The sequence below is a fragment of the Falco punctatus genome, assembly GCF_963210335.1.
Source record: "Falco punctatus genome assembly, chromosome: 1".
NCBI classification, from domain to species: Eukaryota; Metazoa; Chordata; class Aves; order Falconiformes; family Falconidae; genus Falco; species Falco punctatus.
In genome coordinates this window covers 75,533,821-75,550,243 of record NC_137580.1, presented here as the reverse complement: position 1 = coordinate 75,550,243, position 16,423 = coordinate 75,533,821, and the positions used below count along the sequence as shown (strand labels likewise).

Sequence of the window (16,423 nt, the reverse complement as noted above, 5' to 3'; positions counted from 1 at the left end):
CCCTAGTTTCTTCTTAAACGGGCAGAAGAACGCAAAGAGACTGCCATGTACACAGAGGTAATGTTAAGTTGTCCCAATACAAATGCAGGGCAAGAAATTCAACTGGTTATGACAACTTGTTCTGGAATTTGTCTTGGCTACCTTTAGAAACATTAACACTATTGTCTTCTAAGAGCTTGAAAAACTACTGTGAAAACAAGCCACTTGGGGCACATGTCCAGGAGGTCTTCTACCCTGGCTGTGGGCAAACCCCTCTTAAATAGGAGGACGTCAGTAAGCAGAATGGAGCGTGGTTCCTGCCCCAGCCCTGGGAACTGTATGTACAGACTTCTTGGGGCAGTCACAGCCCTCTCTCACCTGCTACACCTCCAGCCCCATAAGGTGACACAGCTCAGCCGTTCCAGTCTTGCCCAAAGTGATTCTTCAAGTCCTACTGGCACCTGGCTACTGTGCCTCTGAAGTGCGGTTACAAGCTTTTAATGCTTTGTGGTTGATTTGCTCAGGAGAGTAAGCGGAACTGACAGTTCTTCCACCGCTGACTTACGCTTTTGAGTCAGATGCAATTAGACAGCTAAGAGGAAAGCTTCCACACACTGTCCTACATACTCTTTCAGGCTTTGAAAAGCAGGAAAGCTCAGAAAAGGGTAGCTAAGAAGATGCAACATCACAAGTTTGTTTACGTGATGAAGGCCTATTAGCAAATAGCAGGTTATGTCCTTTAATACCCCAAAGCAGGTAGTCTAATTTGGGTTATTACTTAAAGTGTACAGATGTAGCCAAAAGAAAGCTGAACCACCACACATCTTGCCAGTAGTCTCTGAAATGCAACTATGAAATAAGCCACACTCATGAAAATTTAAAAAGCAGCCTTTGCTCTTCAAAAAAAGTAGCACCATGCTCTCTGCCAGCTGTTTCATAACAATACTCCCAGCTGACAATCCCACTGCAACACCTCCTCTAGCAAAGCAAGAACCACACTGACAGTCATCTTGGTCAAAGTGCTTTTTGTGCAAGGTTAGTCCATTTTATGTTCCTTTCAGCCTCTGCCCCTCAGGAGATCCAAAAATGAGAGGCAGGGTGAATTCCAGTGGACATATTAACTTTGAGGACATTTCAATACTTCATGAATGTTTTTCAGGTCCACAGCAAAAGCAGACACTTCTGTCAGTCTTTCCTAAATCCTGAGTGAAATTCTCATTTAAACTGCTTTACGCTCCACAGGTACACAGAAAAGATGCAGAAAAGAATGTAGGCACTCGACCTTTGCCTATCAAAGTCCACTGCTACAAGCAAAGACGCAAAGTGCGAGTGTGCCTATCTCACCATGCTATTTCATGAAGTATCATGATTACTGATATTGAGCACTGAATCTAAGCACAGCCTACAATTTTTGGCAACTTCCCATCTTTTCATCACAAAGAGAAGTCAAATCCGCCTCTCTCTAGAATGCCTGCACAGGGTAACAGCATCAGGTAATTGCAATTTTGTGACCTAAACAAAATGACTCCCCACGCAATGTCACATGAAAAAGGAACTCACACACAGCAGGCTTTAAAAATTAATCAAGTACAACTGAAGGAAATGTCCTACAGCTCAGAAGGACAGTCTCTTCACACTGCTTTCACTCTACTGACCATGTAATGCATGCCTGGTGCTCGGCACCGGGATGCACAGCACTTCTGCCACTGCAAGTAGACCCTGCACTGAAGCGCAGTACAGTTTCTCAACTGCTGACACTACAACAAGTGTCTGGTTTGGTTGAAAGTGAAGGAGGGTGCATCAGTTTTACTCTACAGCTTGTAAAAATTGACAAATTGTCTTCTATTGTGACGGTCACACACGAATATGATGGGCAAATTCTACAGCATTCCAGATTTTTAGGACATTCTATCAGTCTCATTTACCTCCTCTGTAAAAGGTAGCTAGAGGGATCATTTTTTGGACTAACACTCCAAAGCGTTCTGTAAACTGTAAACAGCACAGTAACTCACAGATTTCAGGGAAAAGGCATAAAACACCTTTGTCATCTTATCAAGAAGTCACTTGCAATCTACAGTTTCGGAACTTAGCAGGAATATAAAAATAAACTTGACCTAAACAAGTGAGAACCTGCATCTGAGGTTCCAACCTCCTTGCAAGACTTTTGAAAGACTAGGAAAAAGATTGACTCTCTTTTTCCTTTTCCAATGTTCTTTGGCAAATTCAAAAGGAAAAAGCAAAAAGTTGGGGAAAGAAAATGACTGCAGATGGAGTAAGAGGATCATAGCAGAAATACGGCTTCTAAGTTGCCTCATCACAGGTTACAAGGGCGGGATCCAGTGTTCCCCATAGTCCAAAGTAGCCACTTATGCTTGTATTGTAGGCAAAAATGGCTACCCAAGGGAACCAGATTGCACTGAAATAAAAAAATACTTTTCCCCACCCTAGTACTAGGCATCAAATAGTACAGCACGCCAGCTTACCACAGGACTGTCCTGGTTGTCATTAAGCTCTGAAAGCTTGGTGCTGGATTTCTGCCGTTTTGGCTTATTCCTTTCACTAAGATATCCAGAGCTGTTGTCCTGTAATTTTTCTACTTCTTGAGTAGCTAGAATACAATCTTCAAGATTGCTGAATCCAGAAGGAATGTTTTCTTTGTTGACGACTTCCCTAAAAAGAAAAAGGACATTACAAGAGGTTGTTTAAAACACTCTACCGCTACATTTATGGTAGCAATAGAGAAATGCATCATGGTGATTGACTCAGTTCCGTCAACGTCTTCTACAGCCTATGAAACCAGTATCTCTGGTTCTTCCTACTGCAGCAAACACCACACACTGTGCAATGCTAAATCCCATTGAGGAGTGAAAGCCAGGTGTATACACCTCAGGTGAGAAAGCTGTGAGGATCAACATTTGGGACTTGATTCACTTCCCACTAAAGCCAATGCAGAGAATCCCACTGACTTCACAAGGAGACTGGACTAGCTACTGGTTGTCTGTGGTATTTTTATAGAGAATATGCAGCATATTTTCCTTTGAGACATGTGCTTTTAAGTTAGAAAAGTGATTCACAGCTGCAGTCCAAGGATCCCCTTTGGTGCATGCCACCACATAATCACCCCTCTTACTCATCTTCTCAACTGCAAGAGCAGGACTGCGGTGCTTTAGCCAAATGCTTGATTCCTATTTGGAAATTACAAAAAACAGAAAAGGGAATGCAACTCTGCAACGGCAACGCAACGGCTAAGACAGAGAACTGTTCTGCTATGTTGGGAAGTGAATGGGACAGCTAGCTTGAAGTCATCCCATGATGCTGGGACACTCTGGGCTAGCAGGGTTTAGGCATGTTTTCCAGAAGCCTGGCCTATGGTTTACCTTGCCCAGCACAATTAGCCTGCTGGGTCCTTTAGCATGCAGTTTTCCCTTCACAGCCTTCCCTCTACTTTGTGCAATAATGAAGATGCACATACATAACACATCACTGCATTACGGGAACAAGAGAAACACAACACATCTCATTCTACGCTGTCCTACCCTGCTGGAGGCTAAAGGCAGGCCGCTTACACTTGACATTGAAAGCGGAACATTTGCTAACTGTTGTATGTGCAGCTCCCTCATACAGCGTTGTGCAACTCCAAAGCCTGCTGTCACGAACAGCAGGAGAATTTATCTAGACTGGCACTGGTGTGACAAGAAACCCATTCCTCTGTAGTATCTGCACACTGCCAGCACGAAAAAGTTTTCAGATCAAAAACAAAACCAGAAAATTTCAGAGGTTTTCTAGATCATGAATCTCTAGGGTTTGTTGGTGGAAGAGATTTCTAATACTTCTTTGTATCTCTATGATTAAACTTCTAAGGTACAACACCTGCCTTTGTGGAAGTTTTTACAAACCCCTGAGCAGACCAATTACATATACATAGTGTCTAGATCACGTAGTCTGCAAAGCCTGGGAGTTCACCTATGTGTTTTTGTGATAAACATTCTTCCTGTCTTAAGTCCCATCTTGTGGCATTACAAATCCTCTTCTGATACATCACAAGGCAAAGAGATGAAATCACTGACAATCAAACCAACAACCGAAAGAAGTTTTGAAAGGAATTCCCAAGTTTGACAGTTCACCCCAAAGAGTTCCAGCAATCTGACCTAAGGGAACCAGGGAAAACAATCTGAACCATAGAGAGCATTCAAAACTTCCAGCGGGCTTTAAATCCTTGTCTCCAGCTTTACGGACCGAACCTGAGCTACTGTGTCAACCATGTCTAAAGGCAGCTCTGTAACTCAATGTTGAAAAAAAAGCCCTGCAGTACTATATGCTTCCGAACACGTACACTAGCCTGTCCCTGACCTACTTACCTGAGAAGCCTGTCGGCAGGGCTACTAAACAAGAAAAACTACTTCAGAGCTGCTGCCAGATACTTGGGTGACTTGCAAACGCTGATTTCCCAGTCCATCTTCACAGCGTATTTTCATTCACTATGGAAATGGCTTATTATTTTGTAACTACGGACTTTTTTACAACAGTAGCATTGACGCATTTTGGGAAATACCACGGCTGCAGTATTAACACAAGGTATTGCTGGTTATGCACCTGTACAGAAGTGGCTTTGTATAGGAAATTGCAGATCCAATAGGATTTGGGGAATTCGGCACCCAGAGAAAAAACCCAAGAAACTAAATGTTTGTTTTGGAATCTAACTTGAAATCCTAGCAATCCAATACTACAGTCAAATATACACACTCTTTACAAGAAGAAGTGCTGTGTTAAAAGCTAGATATATGTGTAAGCACTGTTTAGATCACAGCCTTGCAAAGTCTGTCGTTAGAGTTCCTCAAAGATAGCTATGCCTTGGGGAAGTGTTTGTTAAGGCTGCGATGGTAATACATTTGTACCACACAATATATGCCCCAAGCAGAGGGGCGTAAAAGGAAAAACAGGTATTATTTTTACTCTTTGACAGACATTTGATGAAACTCACCACTAAATAATTCTTAAATTTTGTGTAACAGGGTGGATAAAAATTCTTAAATTGATTAAGCAAAAGGAAGTTTTTTCTACTTTCAGACAAACTCCCAAGTCTCTTCAATAAACCTAAACATAAGCTGTGCCTCCACATACAAAAGGGGAACTTGATCTCATTTCTGAAGGCATTCTGAATTCAGAAAAGCATCTAAACACAGTGTTTTTATCTAAAGAAAGTTACAGGCAATGGGGCCAACTGCTTGGGAATTTCCACTAAAGCAACAAATACTGTAATTAAAAACTCCACTATACTGTGTAAAAAACCGGGTTCTTATCATGCTTTGCGCATGGTAAGATCCATGACCTCTAACAAACTACATTTTCCAGCTCTAACTGATGCAATGGAGCTCTGCACAGGCACTGCAGCCTGCTCTGCACTTTCAACACAGGGCAAGGGCCAGTGCATTTCATAACAGAACTAAGCATTGCCTTGATAAGAGGACATGACTAGGGTACACTTAATCAAATATACTTTCCAGAACAAAGAAATCAGGCTCATACATGTCTCTGTTTCTCCGGGCTTCCTCCTGCTCTTTGTGGTATCGCCTCCTCTGCCTGGCAGACACATTAGAAGAGGCTGAAGATGTTCCCGATTCAGAGTCCTCTGAACTCTGGCCGCCTGAGCCATGAACATCAAAGAGATGCTGCTCCACGGCTGAGCGGATTGTCTTCTCTAAATACCTGTCAAGCCGAAAAATAAGGTCAATTGAGCTCAAAGACTGTGGAGCTCCCTCTCTGCAACATTAAATAAAGCAAGGGTATCTGAGGGTTATGTTTTACGATGGCAAGGCAGTATAAAATGTCCTAGCACTCTGACATCTGCAAAGAGCTAAGCCAAAATCTTCAGATACCCTGATGACCCTTAGAAGAGCTAAGCCTTCCCAATTCATCTTGTTCTTTCTTATTTTTAGGGATGTTTGAACCTTCAGTAAAACAGCTAATTTCACTTACTGCACTAGACATTGGTGCCTAACTTTCACTCTCTACTTTAACAGTCCTTGCCCTGACAAAAATGTATTTGATATCCAGCCATGCTGACACCGGCCAAGCCTCTTGGACAATCCGAGCTCAGCGAGGCAATGAGGATCATCTGCAAGGTGATTCACTGCTCTCCCACAGAGGGATGAGAACATGCAAACAGCACTTCACTACAACCTCCTCACACACTTAACTCTGTGACCAAGCATGCGTTTGGTTCTGAGTTCACCTGAGTTCATGCTGCTTTCGCACTGTTCTTACGCCATGAATGCACCCACAACGAAACTTGACTTGCTCTGGAGTGCGATCACCAGCATGCCCACTGGCAGTAAGAGGGCTTCCACACAAGCCACAGCAAGGGACCCTCTGCAGTTGCATCAGTTAAAGATGTGAGACTACTTCAACTTTCAACACAATCAAATCTCCTTCATTTTGGCACTAACATTTTCTTGTAATATATCCTTCCTTCCAAGGAAGTTTTTATGGGCAAACTCTAAATGTGTGTGTGTGTATGTTAAAAGATCATTTAGAAACACATTTTTGCATACCCCACCCCTGTTTCTTGCAATGCTTTAAGTAGTCTACTGAAGAATGAGTTTTTCAAAAACATGCCTGTCCAAAGTCCATATATTGCTTCTAGTGCTTTCTCCATAACTAAAAAAGTTATTTGCAGGATTTGCTGGTTAATTTTCAACTGAGTAGCTATGAGTATGGGAACCTGTACCTGTGCTGACTTCTCCCGAGAATTTACAGAAGTTGTTGCTAAGTTGCTATAGTTAGAAGTCTGCTGAGACTGCAGTTCCCAAAAATGTCAAAAGGTCTTAGCAACTGCAAAACGCCATGTGGTTTAACCAGGCAACATGTCTGTGTTTCATGTATTGACAAGAATCAGTTCTGCAAACCCATCAACCATTGGGAATTTCCAGCTCCAGCAAGGGAACCAACTTGTTAACTCTGCTGCTCCCAGTTATGGTAGTGGGGTCAAGCCCTGTCCTCTGCTGGGGTACAACAGGGTGCAAACAAGAGCAAAAGGATGACACAGTATGAATGGCTTCTCCAAATATGCAAGTCCTGCCTAACCAAAACATCACAGGCACAGTGTGAGAAAAGAACCAAGGGCCTGAGAATTTTTCAGAAGGATGTGATTTATTATCATTGCAGATGCTTTGGTTTGGGAAACATTGTCTTTTTGTTTGTGTAAGCACAATTCTTAAAGAGAAATCAACGAATAACCAGCAATACTTTAAAAAGCTCTGACATACAAAAAAGGCAGCTACAAAATTGTAGGAGATACTTACTCTCCTGTAGCAGGAATGTTACTGCTGACTTGTGATACATGGGCACTGTGGAAAAGAAAAAAAGCGGAGAAAGTTAGATCTAAGTATCATAACAAGGTCTTAAAAACCCCTTTTCTTTGCAGTACTAAGATTTAAAGGTCTGAGTCGTCTCAACAGCAATTGCATGCGCGTGCACATGACTTGTAAAAGGGTTTTCCCCTTAAGGAATTTTCACTCCCATGGTATTGTGGTGCATTTTGACAATGCCAATATCCTAAAGAATTAATTTTCCTGTCATGCCCTTGCAGTAGGCCAAGGTGTAACAGAAAATATTTCAACCTCAACATGCTCCAGATTATTGGCTTTCTTCTTACCCTTCTGCTGCTGCAGGTTTTTAGCCTTATCACAAAAGTCCTTGTCTTTTGAAAATGTATGGTCTGTGAAAGGTGACTTAATATTTAAGAATCTTTAAATATTAATGGACGACAAAGTCAAAATACATATTTTGCACAGTTCTCCTGCTACTCTGATACTCGTGTTCTTTGCTTCACGTTTTAAAAAATAAAACGTATGCTCTCTTCTTTCTCTTTTCCCTCTGTCTGTTTTCAGGCTCAGGCAGAGCCAACGTGACTGTAGGTGTCATCGCTTGCTGTTTAAAGCCCTTCTGAACAAGCCGACGTGCCACTTTGCGCAGCTGAGGTCTGCCTTACACTGTCACTGCTCGCCTCCCTTTGCCAAGCTGAGTCCCATCCTGCCCCTTCTTCCCCCACACTGACTCGGCTCTGCAGACAAGGTGACACTTTTTGCCTATTCATTCCTTTTGTGATCTTTGTTAAGTCAAGTAAGTTACATGCCTAGGGGTTTCATTTTGATTTAGCCCTGTTATCAGCAACGGAATTAGCAGTACCACCGACTGATCTATCCCAATGAAATGGCACTGCATGGCCAGGGTATGAGCCAGGCTGGGCACAAATTCTGCCTCCTGCCAAAACTGCCATCCATTACTTTCAGCCTTTACCACCTTCTCCCAAACCGTTTCAATGCAGAAGAACCACCAACGGCTGACTTCCCTCCACCAGCCAAAGGTTTCCTCCTCTGCTTCCCTCAAATATTTCACGCCTCACCGTACAGACCCAGAGCCAGCCAAGATGCTGCAGCACTCTCAGGTCATAACCGCTCTGTGGCTTTCCTGGGTTTGAGTGTCACTTGTGGTGGAAGGCAGGTGACAGAGGACGAGAAGGGTAAATGAAGAGCCACTACAGCCAGTTTAACCAAACTAACAAACCAGCCTAACTCCTGCAGTGAAGTACAACCCCCACAAACACTCAACTACAAATCAGAGTCCCCATACGCTTCAGCTTCCCTTGGCTGAGCCAGTGCTCCCCTCGGTGTGAGCAAAGCAGTGTGCCCGAAGCACATGTGCTTCTCTTCCAGTCCGTTTCACCCGGTGCTCGTCTCCAGCCCAGGGACAGGTCCCTGCAGCCGTGACACCGTGTGAAAAACATGGATTTGCCAGTATATCCCACATCACCTGCACAGCATCCCAGCAGCTGTGTCATTCAGATGATTTCATGAACAGAAGACATACAAACAAATATTACCGTACTTATTATTATGGGCATGCAATCTGCACATAGGAAAACAAAATATTTGCAAGATCCCTCTCTTTCCACATGTGATATCTTGACTATTAACTACTGGTTGGATTTGAAATTTGAAGAGTAAATGTCAAGTACCCTATTTGCTTTCCCTTTCACTTACATGAACTATTCGGGCTCTTCACAGCCTGAAACCATTTTTTAAGATGTGGCCTCCCGTGGGAGATGAATTAGGAAGAAAGATGCTAGTGTGGTAGGCTAAACCATGTTCTAAGATACAATTCATACACTGACTACTGTTCCTACATGCGTGGGAGTAAGTTAATATTGTATCAACTTCCTATAATATTTACTTGCAATTCATACTGAGTGGGGGTGTCTTTCATATCACACCTTTCTTCTCTGTTTTCATTTCACAAAAGTGGTGGTGGGGAGGAGATCGGATTGTTTGGATTCTGTTTTTTTTAAAACATCCCCAGGACGTAGGTATATATACTCATCAGACAAGACAGAAGATCTCAGGAAATAGCTCTTCCCTCTATTTCCAACGGAATTAACACTGTGCAAAAATGCAAACTCCTCCTTCACATAAACTTGATGAAAGGCTAGATACTGTATGTAAGTAAAACTTCATGCTGACAACTCTGTGGTGTTCAAGGCCAACAGTGACTATCTGCAAACCACTCGCATCATTACTGAAAACGCACCAGCTTCTTTACACAAAAAGTAATAAAAAGAAGAAATAAATGATAAAGCTGCAAAAATACCTAAATAAAATGCCAAAAAAATCCCTAACACCCCAATAAATACTGTAGTTGTCTATTTCTCAGTGAATCATGTGCTTTACTAACACCAATGCAGTTTTAAGTCCATTAACCTTGCTAATTCATAATGATGCCGTATCTGTGTAACAACTACTTTGTGGTATCTAGAAAAGCCCTACTGAGATGATACAGATTCTGTTGGAGAGCCACTAATACGGTGATTTTCAAACTACCAACAAATAACAAGAAAATATGTATACAGCTACATGCCAGCGGGGTGGATGACTACAAAATGAAGCTGTGATATTCTGATTTTACTGTATTTCCCTCCTAAATACTGCTTCCTGGCATACCGAATGTAGCTTTATTCATAGCCCTGTGATATTTTAATGCTCTTTTATTAGCTTTCTCTCAATAAGATGGAGACTTTAAACCAGAGTTTTTCCAGATCCACTAAATTCCTTTTAATTCCGCAATTGGTAATTTTCCTTGCTATTTCATTTTGAAGCTTAATTTAAATGCATTGCTAAGTTGCTTTATTTACTCTGCACCAACCTTTTTTACATCAAGGAAGCTGACAGTCAAAACAAATGGTGGAGGGGAGAGTTACACAGTGGCTTTAGAAATTGAGCCTGCTCAGGGACAGAGGACAGAGCAGGAGGTGCTCCAGCGCGTTACTAAACGCAGGGAAAGGCACAGCCCTGTAAGGATTTCACAGCCCAGAAGAGCAACCAGGCAGGCAGGGCATATCCTGTGGGGTTTTCCAAACTTCTTGGGTGGCAAAAGTTGCTCTGCCTTTGGATTTAAGCTTCACAGAGCATGAGAGAAGAGCCATGCCCCGAAGAGCCCTCTTGGCATGCCCGCCTGTATGGGCAGCTGCCTCGGAAGGGCTGCTTTGCTCAGTAAATCATCTGGACAATGGGAACTCATGTTCTGCTTTGCTTAATTATTTTCTCCTCATGTCTGCTCCACTTCACTGATATGTATAGTCAATTATCTCCACAGCTAGATTATCTTTATTAAATTATGCAGCTGCTACAGAGCAAGCTGAGAAATAGTGACTTTCGATAGAAATTAAAGGTTCTCCTCAGCTGATGGAAAGCAGCAGGAGTGTTTCCCAGTTCTGGGGACTTTGACTTTCAGAAAGCCAGCCACAAAACCTGCATCAAGGCACACAGCTCTTTTAAGCGCTATAAACTGTTGAACTGGCTTCTTACAACCTTCTTGCTTTTCCTTTTGGGAAGTCTGACCTTCAGCACTTCCCAGTGTTAACTTGTTTACTGAAGTCTCTTGCTCACTTTCTGAGGTGTCACCAGCTCTGGATAACACCTTGCTTCACACACAAGGTCAACTCTTACTGCATGGCCTCTCGTCCCATTCTGGTTCTACCTCAAGTATGGGAAGGTTGTATTTTCCATCACCTTTAACACATTTAACCTCCCTTGCCTCCCCTGACTAGTACTCTCTAGGTTTAAAAGATACGCACTGGAGTAAGAATTCTCTCATGCAATACCTCCACCCTATTTGATCTGCATTGTGCATCCTGTGACAGCAGGCAACTAACAGTTGGACATCCACCCCCCTCACCTGGTTTTTTTTTTCATTCAAGGTACTACTGAGCAAAACGTTAGGGCATCCAGGTATAAAAGAGCAAAGTAAAAATATCAGCCAGAGCAAACTTAGTGACGTAGTACTCTTCCAGATTGAGTTTTCATTTATGAAGTCAATGAATTAATTCTTGACCATACTTAATGGCCTAAATCATAAGCTATACTTGCGATCTGGAACTAAGGTCCTTCATTGCGTTATTAATCTCCATCTGTTTTACGCAGGAAGCAAAGCTATTTTTTCCCCTGTTTTTGTTTGTTTGTTTTTTTAAAGCCAAGCACAACAGTAAGAAAGCCTCAACAGATGCAAAATCTTCCTACCATTTTGCCATTCCAGCACAGAGGAAGATGTTTAAATGACTCTGGCATTTCAGATGGTAAATTTCTGAAGTCCTTCCAAATACATTATTCCAACCTGTGGCCTAGGAAATTCCTATTTCATAGGTACTTACATAGCTGAAACACTTTTCACTCTCCACAACTATGGCACACAGTGTCATGCAATACTGCAGACTCACATTGGATCTATTTTAAGACAACTACTTCAATTGACACACATTTCCCAAAAAGGAGGATTGTGTCTCCATACAAAATGTGAAAATAATTAGTTTAAGAATAGAGATGTGCTTTTAGTTACTGGGATGTCCCATCACACAGAGGGCAGACTTTCAGTGTTTTCTCAGCATCTTAATGCTTTTGTGAGCTCAGATTCAGTTACCCTTGCTTTAAATGCAGTACATTATATTTGACACTACCTTCTTACCATGCGGAAAACTAAACCCACTGAAAGCAACTGTCTTGTTTTCTTCAGGATTCCTGCTGTTTCACTTGTACTGGGATCACCCTTTATGATGGGTGCACACTGACACCTACTGCTTGGAGCAGAGACAAGCCTGAAGGAGATTCATACAAGCCACTCAATTTACCTTGGAGAATTTGGATGGCTGAGTCTGTACAGGTTCCTCTACAGAGAAGGGAAATACTCCTAAGGGGAACTCTGACCTGCACAGTAGCTGGACATGTGAGCAGAGGCATCCAGCAGGCCGGTGTTTATTTTCAGCCAGTGCCAATGTGATACAGGATGTTAATGTGCATCACACAACGTAATCATGACTTGTAAAAGGGTCCAGCAATCCTGTGGGCCTTTTCTGGTATGTCCCACTCAGGAGGTGGCATCCAGTGGGAAGGCGGCCAAGCAAATTTGTGAGCAGGCACGAGAACTAGAACAAGAATTTTCAGTTTCTTCAGAAAACTGACCTGAGAACAAACAGACCACACCACCTTACCCAATATACTACAGGCTAAGAATACCTGACTTGCATTATATAAAAAGAGTTGTCTCAAATAACAACTGCTAAAAGAAGAAACAGTCAGCTGTACTGAATACTGCCAACAGGATATTAGTACTTCAAGGAAAAGAAGTACTAAACCAGGTGAAACTGTCCAGCGCCTTGCCTTGCACTCATGGGTATCTGCAATGCAGATTTTTGGCACTGCTTGTGATGTCAGCTCTCATCCCAATTTCAGTTGAATGCTCTGTACGTTAACAAGGAAGCTCCACGCTACAAAGCTTTTGCTTTTTTCCCTGTAATATCACTCTGGTTTATCTCAGGATATAGTCATCAGGAAACTCCTCTGAAACCATCTACGTGACTGATGTCAAATCTAAAGCATATACACCAGCACGAAGCACATCTGTAGATTCCCTGTCTTCTAAAAACTCACTGCACACGTTGAGTGGAAGTGTGCTTACAGGGAATTGCCATTGCCAGATGCTGCTCTCATTACCCGAAACTGCAGAGTGTTTCTCAGTACCGATTACTCAGTACAGCTGGCGTTCACAGTCTCACTACAGAATTATACAAGGAACAGCACTACGTATTTTTTAACAATCTCAACTCCCTTTGCCACAAGGTTTTGCAACAAAAGGTTTTGGAACATAAATGGCCTTCAGGCATGGCTCTCTGGAACAATCAATCACCCAGCAAGGCTCTTCTTTTAACAGCCCAGAAATCTCTTTGCCTGCTATTGGGCACAGCTGAGTCAACAAATCGTCTTACCAAGGCGTACAGAGAGGGAGAGGATAACCCTGGTCAGCAGTAGATGAATGGACACAAACCCCAGATCTTACAAACTAGTCAAGCCCATCTCATCCTTGCAGTGCCAAACAAAAGAGGGCTCCAGTTACAAAATTTCTGATTTTCTGCCCAAATTTATTCATAGCCTGTTTGTACACATTTTCTCTTTCGTCAGTATTGTTACTTAACATAAACAATCCTTCCCCCTCTCTAAAGTCTGAAGGGAATATGTGTACTCTGGTTTATCTCTTATTGTGAATAAGCCTTCCCTGCTATTTTCTCCATCTTATACCAGGGTCTGCCTGCTTCTCTAATCATCTTCACAAATCTAATGCCATTGGAACATGGAGTTACTGAAACTGTATGAGGCCTCATCTGACTCTTGTGCAAGGGCATCCGTTCTTTCTCTAAGTATACTGAAAATACTTCACTTTATATATCCACTGTCATGTGATTACTTCAACTTGATTATTTCATTTTCATCTCATACCTCCCTTCCATCCCTCCACAAACAAGAATGCCCACATCTTTTTCTTCCCTGGCATTTCCAAATGTAAGGAACTCCCCTTTCATGTAATGGATTTTCATTATTAGTCCTGAGATGTATGACTTTATTACCTATGTTACTATTTTTCATCCTGTATTTTATATTTCATGCTTATCTTTATCTGTATCTACCTCAACCATCCTGTATCATAGCTCATCGTCATATATTTTCTCCTGAAGGACACCCTCATTCCATTCACCTTTCCTAGATTTCTGCTATAAGCCCAATTCATGAGCATGACTCTATTTTATTATGCCAGTGGCTATCAATGAAAAAAAAGTCAATGACACTTAAGGAACTCCACCAGCAACCTCCCTCCTCTCCTACAGCAGTACCTGTAGGTCTCACACCCTCACTACCCATCTTGAAGCTCTAGTATAATGCCCATTCTCCCCATATAGATAGCATGACATATAAAGCATTTTACTGACATCAGACAGATTAGTTATACTCCTTTTCTTCCACTCTCTGGAAAGTCTTATAAAAAATAATTTAGTTGTACTGCTACCACCTCTCTTGACAAACCTATGTCACATTTTGTCTCATTTACCACTTACTCACTGCTTATTCAGTTACAAAGCAGCAGTGGTAATTAATTCTACACTTGGTCATGACTTTCCCAATGTCTAAAGAAAAAAACTCAAACAAATCGACAACCCCTAATCAGTGCCATTTTAAGAAATAGCGTATAGAATAGTGAGTAAGTCTCTGGTCTGATCCTACCAAAACTCGTTTACGGAGGGACATGATGCTCCTTCAGTCTGGCAAAAGCCAAGTATTGTGCAGTGTTTGGAAGCTAAAGAGCTCTCATTCCTATTTAATTACCTTGCTGCATAATTACCTGTACAGCCCTCTGTGTGCAGCAATAGCCGCTCTGTACATACACATTCCTGATTCACTTGAAGGATTACTTGAACAGTATTTCAAACTATGAAGTGTGGTTGGTAGCAATACAAATAGATTTGACCATCAGACAGCTAAAGCAGACTGTCTCCCCTTCCTTTTCCATGGTCTGAAACACAATTCCTACATACGTCATGCACAACTCTGGGGCAACAATTAGAACATTCAAAGTTGCACAGAAAAAACTGGCCACCCACTCAAGTTCTCAGTTGTTGAAGCACCATGAATTGCCCAGCCAGCACCAGCTGTCCTGCCAAATTAACTGCACTTGGCAACTGACCTCAGAAGTACACATTTCTGATGTGCGATAAACAGCAGCAAGACTTACAAGCTGCTAGCTTTACTTACAAGTAATTGTGTCTCAGCAATGTTACAGAAGACACAAGGTTGGCATGAAGCCTTACGTTGCAAGGTGTGCTGCTCTCTCTCTGCCCCTACTAGCCATTTCTTCACTTTCCCACTATGTGTTTATTCCTGAATGTTATATTTCTATTTGCAAGAAATATTGCAATGGAAAGCCGTCCCTTCATTCCAATGGACACACTCATCCTTTGTTCCCCATCCTAATACGCCCACATGTCCATTTAACATTTCCAAACCCACTCCCTGCCTCTCAGAAATGCCTTTGCTTTGACACCAGTTTCCCTGGGCCCACTCCTCGTCTCCCCATCTCCTTGGCAATCTCTTCAGCTGACCTTGTCAGGAATCTCTTACCTGGATCATCTTTCCACGACCCAGGAAAGGGCTTGAAAGTACAGTTTTAAGCAGTAAGACATATAGAAATGTAACAAAAGCCTACCATCATTTCAAGGTCACATTCAGCCAGAAAGAAAAGGAAAGAAAGGGACCATTTTCAATGGAAAGACAGGATGAGGATTTAAACTGGCGAAAACTTATGATAAGGGAAGGTATGCAGCTACAAAATAATCTCCCAAAGGAAAAGGCAGAACCTCCTCAGACAGTTTGGAGCTTTTGAAGCACAGACTAAGCAACATCTGCACAAATACACTGCAGGGAATGATGGTGCATCAACAGGAAGGCAGGCAAGACCATGGACTAGCCTGGCTGCATAAACGGTTCACTGACCCACAGTTTTAATGGAAGTCTGCATATTAAAAGTATGCATGAAATGCACACTTTCTGTAGATTACGTTAGAAAAATTCTCTAAGAAAAAACTCAAGCTACAAAGATAAATAGGAATATATGCAAGTGAATGAACAAATTTAAGAGATCACTGTAAGAATCCGAAATATCACTGCTCTCACAAAAAGCACCACAGGGATTTCTTTCTATTTGTTTAAACTCTACAGAGATCAAAGCACCCAATTATAATATCTGGCCCGCCCTCCTCTGCAGCCCTTCACTGTTAATTGCCCTGGCTCCTGTTCTTCTACTAAGTATAAATGAAAGCACTAGAATTGAGCCTGCTACTGAAGCAAGCAGAGCAAATTTTCACTGATGTCAATAGAATGAGAGGCCTTTTACAAGCAGTGACTTTGCCCTCCAGTTGGCAAAACAAGAAACGCAATTTGTTCAAATGCAGCATGAGCCCTATTCCCTCCAGGCAGGCACGCTGGGGACCCAGGCACTCTCCTGCTTTTCTGGGCTGCAGCAGCGGAGCAGTTGCTGTATGGGCTGCTGACTCACCATCTGGTTCCTGGTTTCT

The 16,423-nt window shown here is 42.3% G+C and overlaps 1 protein-coding gene across 7 annotated transcripts in view; it reads right to left on the bottom strand.

Moving 5' to 3' along the window:
- Nucleotides 1-16,423, bottom strand: part of FAM13A (family with sequence similarity 13 member A) — a 141,970-nt gene that overhangs the window by 34,391 nt on the left and 91,156 nt on the right. For 6 of the 7 annotated variants that reach the window (XM_080397311.1, XM_080397312.1, XM_080397313.1 and 3 more), the window contains 3 exons: nt 7,281-7,325; nt 5,506-5,685; nt 2,463-2,649 (listed from right to left, as the gene is read on the bottom strand). In XM_080397311.1, the coding sequence (XP_080253437.1) occupies nt 2,463-2,649; nt 5,506-5,685; nt 7,281-7,325 (412 nt within the window). The remainder of the gene's footprint in view (nt 1-2,462; nt 2,650-5,505; nt 5,686-7,280; nt 7,326-16,423) is intronic. The other variant, XM_080397314.1, reaches the window with a different exon arrangement.